Source organism: Brachionichthys hirsutus, chromosome 16 (genome assembly GCF_040956055.1).
Source record: "Brachionichthys hirsutus isolate HB-005 chromosome 16, CSIRO-AGI_Bhir_v1, whole genome shotgun sequence".
Taxonomy (NCBI): Eukaryota; Metazoa; Chordata; class Actinopteri; order Lophiiformes; family Brachionichthyidae; genus Brachionichthys; species Brachionichthys hirsutus.
In genome coordinates this window covers 92,501-105,746 of record NC_090912.1, presented here as the reverse complement: position 1 = coordinate 105,746, position 13,246 = coordinate 92,501, and the positions used below count along the sequence as shown (strand labels likewise).

General features: G+C 50.6%; 2 protein-coding genes across 3 annotated transcripts in view; both read left to right on the top strand.

Moving 5' to 3' along the window:
* Positions 1-495: 495 nt before the first annotated feature.
* Positions 496-6,417, top strand: sco1 (synthesis of cytochrome C oxidase 1). 2 transcript variants are annotated; one of them, XM_068750135.1, is made up of 7 exons: positions 496-638; positions 3,228-3,335; positions 4,044-4,134; positions 4,258-4,455; positions 4,532-4,624; positions 5,912-6,027; positions 6,113-6,417. In XM_068750135.1, exons 1-7 carry the CDS (start codon positions 501-503, stop codon positions 6,236-6,238), a joined length of 870 nt encoding a protein of 289 aa, XP_068606236.1. In that variant the 5' UTR covers positions 496-500; the 3' UTR covers positions 6,239-6,417. The 2 variants fall into 2 exon arrangements, with proteins under 2 accessions (XP_068606236.1, XP_068606237.1); XM_068750136.1 differs by having other exon boundaries at positions 606-680.
* A 969-nt stretch (positions 6,418-7,386) lies between these two features.
* gas7a (growth arrest-specific 7a) overlaps positions 7,387-13,246 on the top strand; it is a 12,925-nt gene continuing 7,065 nt past the window's right edge. Inside the window, exons 1-4 of the mRNA XM_068750255.1 lie at positions 7,387-7,550; positions 11,156-11,245; positions 11,649-11,764; positions 13,032-13,106. Coding sequence (XP_068606356.1) covers positions 7,422-7,550; positions 11,156-11,245; positions 11,649-11,764; positions 13,032-13,106 — 410 coding nt within the window. The 5' untranslated portion in view covers positions 7,387-7,421. The remainder of the gene's footprint in view (positions 7,551-11,155; positions 11,246-11,648; positions 11,765-13,031; positions 13,107-13,246) is intronic.

Below are 13,246 nucleotides of genomic sequence, written 5' to 3'. Positions count from 1 at the left end.
CAGCTGTATCTGCCCCGGGGCAAGCTGCTGTATCTGCCCCGGGGCAAGCTGCTGTATCTGCCCTGGGGCAAGCTGCTGTATCTGCCCCAGGGCAGGCAGCTCTGTCTCCAGTAGCAGCTGCACCACCACCATGTATGGAGTGAATGAATAACGCACAATGTGAAGTGTCTTTGAGTGTCCAGAAAAGCGCTAAATAAAACCAACGCAGCATTATTATTATTATTATTATTATTATTACTAATATTAATGATAAAAATCCAACTGAAAATCGTTTGGGGTGAGAGGCGGGACTTCATCAAGGGTTTCTTGTTAAACACAGATCAGCTAACGGCAGAGGAACAGCTTTGTTACGTCATTTCCGTCTTTTCTTCCGGGAGACTGATCTGAGAGCAGCCATTTCAGTTCTGAGCTATCTGTCACGCGTCATCAAGAATACATAGAACTGACCCCAGAACAGCAGTCTGGTATTCTTGCTGCTGCTTCCAAGTTCCGGTCCAAACATGGCGCTGCGGCCCTTTTATCACAGCCGGACGTGCCGCTTGTTTCCCAGCCCGTTGAACGTTGTGCTCCGGTTCGTCGAGACCCGAGCTGCACGAAGAGAAGCCGGGCAGAAAGGGACAACACTCCGCTGCTGTCTGGTAGGTCGCAGCTAAACTCACCTGCAGCAGCGAGCAGGGCAGGTAGGTAGCAGCTAAACTCACCTGCAGCAGCTAGCGGGGCAGGTAGGTAGCAGCTAAACTCACCTGCAGCAGCGAGCAGGGCAGGTAGGTAGCAGCTAGACTCACCTGCAGCAGCTAGCGGGGCAGGTAGGTAGCAGCTAAACTCACCTGCAGCAGCTAGCGGGGCAGGTAGGTAGCAGCTAAACTCACCTGCAGCAGCTAGCGGGGCAGGTAGGTAGCAGCTAAACTCACCTGCAGCAGCTAGCGGGGCAGGTAGGTAGCAGCTAGACTCACCTGCAGCAGCTAGCGGGGCAGGTAGGTAGCAGCTAGACTCACCTGCAGCAGCTAGCGGGGCAGGTAGGTAGCAGCTAAACTCACCTGCAGCGGCGAGCAGGGCAGGTAGGTAGCAGCTAAACTCACCTGCAGCAGCTAGCGGGGCAGGTAGGTAGCAGCTAAACTCACCTGCAGCAGCTAGCGGGGCAGGTAGGTAGCAGCTAAACTCACCTGCAGCAGCTAGCGGGGCAGGTAGGTAGCAGCTAAACTCACCTGCAGCAGCTAGCGGGGCAGGTAGGTAGCAGCTAGACTCACCTGCAGCAGCTAGCGGGGCAGGTAGGTAGCAGCTAAACTCACCTGCAGCAGCTAGCGGGGCAGGTAGGTCGCAGCTAAACTCACCTGCAGCAGCGAGCAGGGCAGGTAGGTAGCAGCTAAACTCACCTGCAGCAGCTAGCGGGGCAGGTAGGTAGCAGCTAAACTCACCTGCAGCAGCTAGCGGGGCAGGTAGGTAGCAGCTAAACTCACCTGCAGCAGCTAGCGGGGCAGGTAGGTAGCAGCTAAACTCACCTGCAGCAGCTAGCGGGGCAGGTAGGTAGCAGCTAAACTCACCTGCAGCAGCTAGCGGGGCAGGTAGGTAGCAGCTAAACTCACCTGCAGCAGCTAGCGGGGCAGGTAGGTCGCAGCTAAACTCACCTGCAGCAGCGAGCAGGGCAGGTAGGTAGCAGCTAAACTCACCTGCAGCAGCTAGCGGGGCAGGTAGGTCGCAGCTAAACTCACCTGCAGCAGCTAGCGGGGCAGGTAGGTAGCAGCTAGACTCACCTGCAGCAGCGAGCAGGGCAGGTAGGTAGCAGCTAAACTCACCTGCAGCAGCTAGCGGGGCAGGTAGGTAGCAGCTAAACTCACCTGCAGCAGCTAGCGGGGCAGGTAGGTAGCAGCTAAACTCACCTGCAGCAGCTAGCGGGGCAGGTAGGTAGCAGCTAGACTCACCTGCAGCAGCTAGCGGGGCAGGTAGGTAGCAGCTAAACTCACCTGCAGCAGCTAGCGGGGCAGGTAGGTCGCAGCTAAACTCACCTGCAGCAGCGAGCAGGGCAGGTAGGTAGCAGCTAAACTCACCTGCAGCAGCTAGCGGGGCAGGTAGGTCACAGCTAAACTCACCTGCAGCAGCTAGCGGGGCAGGTAGGTAGCAGCTAGACTCACCTGCAGCAGCGAGCAGGGCAGGTAGGTAGCAGCTAAACTCACCTGCAGCAGCTAGCGGGGCAGGTAGGTAGCAGCTAGACTCACCTGTAGCAGCTAGCGGGGCAGGTAGGTAGCAGCTAAACTCGCCTGCAGCAGCGAGCAGGGCAGGTAGGTAGCAGCTAAACTCACCTGCAGCAGCTAGCGGGGCAGGTAGGTCGCAGCTAAACTCACCTGCAGCAGCGAGCAGGGCAGGTAGGTAGCAGCTAAACTCACCTGCAGCAGCTAGCGGGGCAGGTAGGTAGCAGCTAAACTCACCTGCAGCAGCTAGCGGGGCAGGTAGGTAGCAGCTAGACTCACCTGCAGCAGCTAGCGGGGCAGGTAGGTAGCAGCTAGACTCACCTGTAGCAGCTAGCGGGGCAGGTAGGTAGCAGCTAGACTCACCTGCAGCAGCGAGCGGGGCAGGTAGGTAGCAGCTAAACTCACCTGCAGCAGCTAGCGGGGCAGGTAGGTAGCAGCTAAACTCACCTGCAGCAGCGAGCGGGGCAGGTAGGTAGCAGCTAGACTCACCTGTAGCAGCTAGCGGGGCAGGTAGGTAGCAGCTAAACTCACCTGCAGCAGCTAGCGGGGCAGGTAGGTAGCAGCTAAACTCACCTGCAGCAGCTAGCGGGGCAGGTAGGTAGCAGCTAAACTCACCTGCAGCAGCTAGCGGGGCAGGTAGGTAGCAGCTAGACTCACCTGCAGCAGCTAGCGGGGCAGGTAGGTAGCAGCTAAACTCACCTGCAGCAGCTAGCGGGGCAGGTAGGTAGCAGCTAAACTCACCTGCAGCAGCTAGCGGGGCAGGTAGGTAGCAGCTAAACTCACCTGCAGCAGCTAGCGGGGCAGGTAGGTAGCAGCTAAACTCACCTGCAGCAGCGAGCGGGGCAGGTAGGTAGCAGCTAAACTCACCTGCAGCAGTCACCACGTCCCTTACCTGTGGTCCCGTGTCGGCAGGCCTGCGGCAGCTTTGGTGTATTTTCTCACGCGTCATAACTTCTTGATAAACGGGCTTAGCTGCGTCTTGGGTGAACAGTAATCAGTATTGGAAGGCTTGAACTCATAACGCAGTTTTCTCCTTTGCAGGTGAGTCCGTGGTACACCTGCAGAAGTCCGTGGCTTTGTCAACCATCTCGATCCCTGACCTCCAGACCTCCGCCGTCCTCGGCAGGGAAGGAGCCGAAGAGTTCTGGGGTGAGGACACGCAACGTTTAGAGCTGCAGGTTGTGGATTCTCAGCGTGTCTCCAATAACAGCGATCGGGAGGTTGTTTGTTTTTACCCTTCGTCTATAACCACCAATGAGGAGGATAGTTGCTAGAGAGGCTCGTCCATTGATCGCTGGAGGGTGGAGCTCTGTGAAGCGCAGTCCGTTGGGTTCAGACTAGGAACGCTTCTCGGTGAAGTCGTGCTGCGTCTAGCAGTAATGACAAAATACAAAAAGCGTACAAGTACGGTCGACATCGACCCAGAATGCATTGCGCATGCACAAGTTATAGACAGATTTTATAACTTGAAGGAAATGTTTGCATATTTTTGTCACTATTTACATCGTCGAGGTCTATGGTTGTATTTTTAGACCGATTTGTTTCCCTTTCAACACTCGTATCAATAATCGTATCTGTATGGCTTGTCTTTGGAATGCAACATAGCGGTAGCTTTAAATTAAGTGGCAGAGCCGGTAGCGCAGTAAGAGTTCCGTGTGTTCTGGGCCCCGGACACGCTCTGGTCTCTCCGTAGACGGAGTGTTCATAACGCCGGGGAGACTGTCGTCTAGTGATCTCGAGGTTGGCAGTTTAAATCCCACTCCGTCCCCCGAGGACAATCTGTTTATCTGTCTGGGAAGAAGAGATCAAATTCAGACGAGGTTCCTCACCTTTCTGTTCCGGTTGTCTCCCTTAAAGCCCGTCACATGGAAGTCTTTAGCAGTAACCTTTGCTATTGGCGGTTCGCTGCTTGGAGCGATGAAGTATTTCAAGAAAGAAAAGGAAGAGTGTGAGTATTTCACCACTTCAAAGAAGATCCAGTCATCTGATTATGAAACGACTTTTTTGTTCTGTCGGCTTAAAAGGATTCTGATCAATTGATCTTTAATCATTTGACTGTTGAATTTTTCAGTACTCGAAAAGGAGCGGACCCGATCCATCGGCCGGCCTGCTCTGGGCGGTCCGTTCTCGCTCATCGACCACAACAACAAGCCCGCTGGGAGCGAGGACTTCCTCGGCCGGTGGGTCCTGATCTATTTCGGGTTCACTCACTGTCCTGACATCTGCCCGGACGAGTTGGAGAAAATGATTGAGGTGGTGGATAGAATCGGTAGGAACCTTCTAAAGACGAGACAAAAGGACTTTATTGCTCGTTTTCTCGGCATCGTGTTCTTCTGTTTCCACAGATGAAATAAAGTCTCTCCCGAATCTGACGCCCATCCTCATCACCATCGATCCGGGACGGGACACGACGGAGGCCCTGGCTGCGTACGTCGAAGGTACATGAGCACCTGTGGAACCACCAGAATGTATAGTTCCTGAAGTCCTACTGAACTGTGTGACTGTACTTGTACTCTAACATTCTCTCTAATAAATATATTCATTCATATATATTCATCACGTAAAGGACTTTGGGTTTAGATTGAGTTCTGGTGCTGATCGGGGCTCAGGGTTAGCCGGCTACCTGCTGTGTAACACGAGAATGAAGTGCTTCTATATTCTCTGAACCTATTCGGGTACCGGTCGGTAGTCGGCCGTACCTGTCAGGTGCACTGGCTGCGACCGGCCTCCCCAGACCGACGCGGCGTTCGTCACGGCGTCTCCGGGCTGTTGGGGGTCATTTAGGAGGGTTCTGGCTCTGCTATCTACTCCTCCTGCTGCTGTTCAGAGGAGCAGATGGCGGTCCTGCTGCTATCTGCTCCTCCTGTGTCTCCTCGCGTTGCTGCCGGAGACACAGGAGACCTTCTTGTTAGTTCATGTATGGAGGCAGCAAACTGCCCCCCCCCAACTCACAAAGGTGGATTCAACATTTTGTGACGAATACTTTTGTGATGCACCCCCCCCCCCCTGGATTTTTATCATTAACTTAATGTTATCACAATCATGGTCAGTCGTGCTCCACCTGCAGAGGAGGGGGGATAAAAGGTCTGCGGGGGAATGCTTGGTGTGTTCTGAAGGGTACCTGGTGCGTTCTGAAGGGTACCTGGTGTGTTCTGAAGGGTACCTGGTGTGTTCTGAAGGGTACCTGGTGTGTTCTGAAGGGTACCTGGTGTGTTCTGAAGGGTACCTGGTGTGTTCTGAAGGGTACCTGGTGCGTTCTGAAGGGTACCTGGTGCGTTCTGAAGGGTACCTGGTGCGTTCTGAAGGGTACCTGGTGCGTTCTGAAGGGTACCTGGTGCGTTCTGAAGGGTACCTGGTGCGGTCTGAGGGGTACCTGGTGCGTTCTGAAGGGTACCTGGTGCGTTCTGAAGGGTACCTGGTGCGGTCTGAGGGGTACCTGGTGCGTTCTGAAGGGTACCTGGTGCGTTCTGAAGGGTACCTGGTGCGTTCTGAAGGGTACCTGGTGCGTTCTGAGGGGTACCTGGTGCGTTCTGAAGGGTACCTGGTGCGTTCTGAAGGGTACCTGGTGTGTTCTGAAGGGTACCTGGTGCGTTCTGAAGGGTACCTGGTGCGGTCTGAAGGGTACCTGGTGCGTTCTGAAGTGTACCTGGTGCGTTCTGAGGGGTACCTGGTGCGTTCTGAGGGGTACCTGGTGCGTTCTGAAGGGTACCTGGTGTGTTCTTCAGAGTTTTCCCCGAAGCTGATCGGCCTGACCGGAACGCCAGCTCAGATTGAGCAGGTCTCCAGATCCTACAGAGTTTACTACAGTCCGGGACCAAAGGACGAGGACAACGACTACATCGTGAGTTTTGGTTGGTTCTGCTGTCAGTCCTGCTTGTCGAGAAGCACCGGATCATCACCAATATCTCTGTTCAATCCCTCTTCAGGTCGATCATACTATCATCATGTACCTCGTTGGACCTGATGGAGAATTCGTGGAGTACTATGGACAAAACAGAACTAGTGTGGAGATCAGCAACTCTGTAGCGGCCTACATGAGGAAGCAGAAGTGACCTGTTGGCCCGCTGGACCCATTTCCTCACAGCTTCCTGTGTTTGTCTTGCTCCTCTCACTGAGGATGACTGCTGTCTGGTAAATGTAGAACTCCTAACTGCAGATTGGAGCCAACGGAAGCGTGACGTTCAGAACGGCAGCATTTCTCTGCTTTGAAATGTGTCATTAAAATGCTTCAGGTTCATGTTTCAGGTTTGAATTTAAGATGTTGCTCCAACCGTCACTCAATCGCTGCACCTGTTGGCGTGTCAAATACCACAGAGCTATCACATGCGTAGCCTTTCTTCCACAGGCGTTGTCCTGACTAAGATTGGCATTGATCCAGAGAGAGAGAGCTGCTATGTAAAGCTATAGATGCTAATGCTAGTGATGTGGACATCAGGGTTGGGGGACACAGGTCCAGGTTCTGCAGCACCAAGGACAGAAGGGCCTGCAGACAGAGACAGGAAGAGGGACAAACAGAGGGAGAGAGATTACTGGCATATATTTATAACGTGAATGATCAGATAAAGGGGGAGGAGCTCAGTGTGTCATGATGGCAGCGTATTGATTACTGTATCGATTCACTGTAAGCCTTTAGTAGTCCCTAATCTACTATTGGACATAGTGTCTGTCTCATGAACCAATCAGGGAGCTTAGTCCACAATAAAGGAGCTTGATACCCGGGGCGGTGGCGCAGGTGGTTGGCGGTTCGATTCCCGGCTCAGGCACGTGTACACTGTCGTCGTGTCCTTAGGCAAGACGCTTCGCCCACATTGCCCGGGCGCATGCGCACGCGGCGACCAGCAGGGGACTACCGTCTCTCTCGCTCTCCGTCACTCTCTCTCCTCTTACTCTCCATCCCTCTCGCTCTCTTTCTCTCTCTCTCCTCTGTCGCTCTCTCATTGGGTCAGGGCTGGAGGTGGAGTGGGAGTCGGCTCGGGACACCTTTCTTCCATCTGTCTCACATCTTTGGACCCTAAAGTCGTTTGAAAGCAGCTTAACCGGAGGCTAGCCTTCATCGCGCTTGCACCGATTTCCCTGCAACCCCACTCCTCCTCCTCCTCCTCCTCCTCCACGCCCCCTGCAATATGAGTCAGGACTCTCCACTCGCTCAGTAGCGAGAGAGACTGAAGGCAGCCTCAGTGCTCGGAGGGACGGACAGAGTCCCAGCATCGAGGAGCAGGAGCGGACGAGAGGGTGATGATGATGGCAGCGAGTTTTGACACTGAGGAGAGTTTTGATGATCCCTCCTGTCTCGCCCCGCAGCCCCCCGGCTCGATTTCTCCAGCCAGGAGGCACATCAAGGAGGTCAAGGAGACAAAAATCACCGTGAGTCCAGCAGAAGTTCTTTGCGTCCTGCGTAGCTTCCTGCTTGTCTTCATCTGTTGATGTTATCGTCATCTGGGCTGTCCAGGAGCCTTCCACTCATTTTGTGATCCATAATATTGATTGATTGGTGGAGTCAGTCCAACAGATCCAGATGTTGAGGTGCTGCTCTGTATGATGACGTACCCCCCCTCCAGGTCACGCAGCGCCGTAGCGTTTCATCCTTCTGTGGTGAGGCCGTTGAATGCTCAGGCAGTATCTGTGGTGGGTTACATAACCTTTAATGATGAAGACGAGGCTTGTTTTTGTGCTGGGGGGGGGCTCACTGACCCAAACGCCAGAAAACCTGCAATATATGCAGCAAGTCCAGTTTCCATGGTGACAAAGGCAATAGCACTGATGAGTGGGGGAGGAGCCATTCAGACGCTCACTGAAGACGTACTACAGAGACGAGGCGCCCGTCCGTTCTCCTTAACCGTAATTTAATTATTTGTTTGCTTTGATAATTGTTTTCTGTATTTTTATTTTACAACACGAAGGATACATTTTTAAATCTGAATTAGAAATGTCACTCAGTACAGCACATACCTCCTAACCAAGTATTACCTGCATCTGAGTAATCCTTTCCTTTATCCTCTACCTAATATGAACAGTCAGTCCGAAGACAAGTTAAGACAGAATGCAGGAATGAAGACATGAGATAATGATAGGAAGAGAAGCATCATGTTCTCAGCAGAGGAGGTGAGTGTCATCACATCTGTCCCTCACTGTGAGTTCGTTACATCTCAGTGAAGCGTAAGTCCAGCATCCACGCAAGAATTGCATTTCACTGACATCTAGTCCAGGGGTGGGCGAACCTTTTGACTCGCGGGCCACAATAGGTTCTAAAATTTGACAGAGGGGCCGGACCAAGAACAGATGGATGGAGTATTTGTGTGAGCTGATATAAATGACACATGAAAGCTATTGCATTAAAGGATTTGGCCTTTTACAGGTAGCATTACAGCAAAAAGGTCAAATGAATGAGGTTTAATTATAATACAATTTTATTTAATGTAATATAATTTGGACAAGTTTGGCGGGCCGGATTAAAAAGACCAACGGGCCGCATATGGCCCCCGGGCCTAGGTTTGCCCATGCCTGATCTAGTCGCATATTCTCACAAACTAGAGGACAACAGAATGGAAAACATCTGCCCCTCTTCTCTCCCGTCTGGGGTCCAGGCTCTGATCTTTCTTTCTGGGACTTGCAGGATTCAGCAAACAGTGTAGCAACCCTAACCCTACACTTTACATGCCTTGGTTTGCAAACGAATCTTTATCCACCCACCTCGAAGTTAAAATAATGCCAGCATTGGAATAAAATACTCTGACAGCAGTTTAACAAGGATATGAATGATTCTACTCATGAAGACAGAAGACAGACGCAGACACAGGAGCTAACAATGAAGCTGTAGCTGCATAACCTCGGTACACAAAGCTGTTTTTTTGTTCATTACACAACCCTCTACTGTTGCCATGGAGATGCACGCACATCTATAACCACTGTACCCTCGAGCCATGCAGCGGCTTCACACATGATCGGGTCAGGGAAGAAGAAGAAGCTACGCCGTAACCTTGTTTTCACCTTCACTACTGGAGGCGAATATCAGAATAAATCTCAGCGCACCGTTAGCCTAAGCATTAGTGCCCATGCTGGCTGGACGGGACGATCTGATTGGTCCTTGAGGAGGTGATGGATGGAAAGGAGTGGAGAAAAAGGAACAGTGTGAACAGAGAGGAAGTCTGAGGTTGTTTTGGCGTTGGAATGTGTGTGGATGGAGCTAAAGTAATTTGTTGCTTAGCAACAGCAGCAGAGCATCCTGCATACTCATTTGCTGAAAGATGATGAAAAACAAATGGAAATACCGGTAGATCAATTTCAATAGTGGGAGGAGGAGGATTGTCATTTTTTTAAATCTCATGTTATGATTCTTACAGCATAATGAGAATCCAGTTTTAAACTCGGAAGTGACAAAATGAACGAGCTGGAGTTCAGATCTTTCACGAGGATTTATTACAGCCTTTGTCACAAAGGTGATCTGTGTTAATATCCGATTCGTGGCTCCTCACGAAGCAGCCGTAAAGGAGAAGCCCTCATTTTCGGCTGGATGTGAGAGGCAGGTAAACAGTCGTGATCGATGGAGCCGGTGCGATGGGACATCCAGTGGCCGTGTGTGATCTCAGGCAGAAAATGAAGTCGGCGCCCGCTGGGCTCAGAAGATCACCGAACGCTCCCGTGAGCTGACGTGTCGTTTCAGGCTCGGATCCGTGTGCCGGTTTGGAACGTGTCCATCAAGTGCTTCATACGGTGGCAGAGAATAAAGTGTTCCTTCTGCCTTTTCATGCCCACCATCTATTTAAGCTTCTGCAGCAGAGTCTTGAGTAAATTCGTCTCTGAGCTTGAATCTCTGACGCTGCAGCAGTTTCACATCAAAGAAATGTTTTATTAAATGCATCCAATATGTTTTAGTTTTTTTCCGGCTGAAGGTTTTAAATGTTTTTAAATTGTCTAATATTAAAGTAATCAAAACACTACACTGTAAAATGTCAGTATATTCAGGGATACGTTCCTAAAATCAATTTATTATCTAGTCACTGATAAGGCAGGGACAGTCTCTTTATCTACAAAAACGCCTAAATACAAGACAAAGACTTTAACAAGACAATGGAAAACAGAAATGAAAAGGACCTTTTGTCGCGGTAGAATCTTCACTCTTGACCGTGAGCTAAAGGTGTTAGCAACCATCCTGAGGAGGACGGTGTTGGGATGTGTGCATGAGCCCACCTGTGAACTCTGCATCCTTCAGGAATGTTGGAGAGGTCAGAATACTTTATTGATCCCAGTGGGAAGTTCGGCACATGCACACTAACGGGTGCAATCGATGCATGCGCCCTGGCTAAGCCTAGAAATGATGTTCATAAAGGTTCAGCATCAGTTTATTACCAATGAGGGTTCACAGAGTAGGAATCCTTCTCGGTGAAGTCGTGCAACATGTAACAGTAACTGATACGACTTATCCCTGCAGCGTCACAGCGCTTCAACACAGTCAAGCATGAGCGTCGACACTGGACAGTCATTGGATAAATGCTGGGCTTTGTCCCGCCCATCAGCGTCTCTGGGGAAGGGGAGTGATTCAGGATAGAGATGACGTGTTGACAGAGGCCAGTAGCATGTAGGAAGATGGAAGAAGTATTTAGAGGGGATAATGAATGAGGAGAATAGGGGAGAACAAAGGGGAGTAGTGGAACCTGTTGTGGACCAGGAAGTGATGAAGATGAGCACGAGTGAAGTTTGGCCCGAAGTTGGACCTGTGGAGGTGTGGAAGTGTCTAGGAGAGGTAGCGATAGAGTTTTTAATGGGGTTGTTTAATACAATCCTATAGGGGAAGAAGATGCAGAGGAATGGAGGAGAAGTGTTCTGGTGTCCATCTTCAAGAAGAAGGGAGACCTACAGAGTTGTGGAGACTATAGCAGAAAGTACAGTAGTAGTAGTACCTATACGCTGTCTTTCAGACGTAATGATCGACTCACTGATCATCAGTTCCTCGTCATCTGGTTGTCCTGCAGATCAACTGTGTGACGTTCCCTCTGCCTGGAGAAGGAACGGAGCAGCAGCTCCTCAAGCCCGATGACTGGAGCTACTGCGACTACTTCTGGGTGAGTCTTTGTCACGCCTTCGTAGAGACCTGGTACAATGCATCGTCCTCTGAAAGCATGCAGCTCCCAAAGTTCCTTCAGCAAAATGTCTTTCTACATTTCTACATCCACTGGGTTCTTTCATGCAACAGCAGTAATTTTACTTGCTTCAGAAGTTTACTCTTTTAAGCATGAAAGCAGCAGGATGATCAGTAGAACATTTTCACATTTGTCACAACATTCATACATCTACCCACCCAGCATTTGACACACTCGCTAAAGTGCGAGTCACGCATTCGCAGTTCATTCTCACAAACCCGAAATGTTGTCAAAGCTGAGCAGCAGAGTTGACACTCTAAGCACAAACTGGTTGTTTACTGGTGCACAGATCTTTTTAAATGCTTGTATTCCTCATCCTCCTCAGACTGACAGGAAAGACCCTCAAGGGGCCACATCGGTGGCTGGCTTCGAGGTCCTTCTGCAGAAGCAGCTGAAGGGCAAACAGATGCAGAAAGAGATGGCCGAGTTCATCCATGAGAGGTAGTTGTGTTTTCATTCAACAAGGCAACATTAGCAGATGTCAAGAGACAGTTAACAAGATTTAAAGTTGGTTAAATAAAAAAACAAGGTGGAACGGTTCTATGAATGATTCTACTACTGGTCTCTGTCAACACCTCCTTCTCTACCCTTCATCACTCTAACATGCTGGACGTCCTTCCCGTCTCTGTCTCTCTGTCTGGCCAGCCTGGACAGATCCTTCTCTCCCTCTTTACTATCTAACTTGTTATACAGGTCATCATATTCAATTAAGTTCAATTCAATTCAATTTCATTTCAGCGCCAGATCATAACAGAAAGTTATCTCAAGGCACTTTACAGGTGTAGCAGGGAAAGACAGAACCCAACGTGACCCACAAGAGCAAGAACTTTGGCGATGGAGGGAAGGAAACCTTGGACAGGACCTAAGACTCATAGTGGACGGTGAAGGTTAGACGTTTTGGAGACAAGGTCAGAGAGACCAGACTTTGATGGTTTGGAAATGTCCAGAGGAGAGACGGGGACTATATCGGTAGAAGGATGCTGAGGATGGAACTGCCAGGGAACAGGACTAGAAGACGTCCCAGGAGAAGAGACATGGACGTAGTGAAGGAGGACATGAGAGTGGCTGGTGTTGGGGAGGACGATGCAAAGGACAGGACTAGAGGACGACCCAGGAGAAGATACATGGACGTAGTGAGGGAGGACATGAGAGTGGCTGGTGTTGGGGAGGACGATGCAAAGGACAGGACTAGAGGACGACCCAGGAGAAGAGACATGGACGTAGTGAGGGAGGACATGAGAGTGGCTGGTGTTGGGGAGGACGATGCAAAGGACAGGACTAGAGGACGACCCAGGAGACTGTTGGGTTGCCGTGACGACCTCTCACGGGACAAGAAGACAGTATAATAGTCGCTCCTGGCTTAAATGTTAAGAAAGGACATTGTTGACAATCAATACGTAAATTAATGTCCTCATTTACCTTCCAGAGCGGCGGCACAGGAGAAACCAAACGACAGTCAAAACGAGACCCGACAATTCTCTGAAGGGGAAGAAAATGAGATGAGAATGTCTGTTCTATGAACTGTGGAGGATTATTGACCTTATTGATCATGTTTACACACACATGCATGATACGGTTCTCCTCCAGCCCTTCCTGAGCTTGGTTCTGATCAACTGGAACCTGTTTAGGGTCCGAGGACATTTAATCCAGGAGCTCATCTGTGTTGAGGCAGTTCAGGTTCTCACGCATTGGTTCATTTGTGTTTTAGGATAAAGATTGAAGAAGAGTATGCCAAGAACCTTTCCAAGCTGTCTCAAAGTCCCCTGGCATTACAGGAGGAAGGGTGAGTGCGCTAAATAGATTCTCTAAAACACCAGCTCTGAAGTAATTGAAGGAGCGCGTAGAGACGCTGTGAAGACATGTGGCTGTCCAAACTGGACATTTGTCAAGACCAGCAAATATAACCATGAAAACAACCAGGAA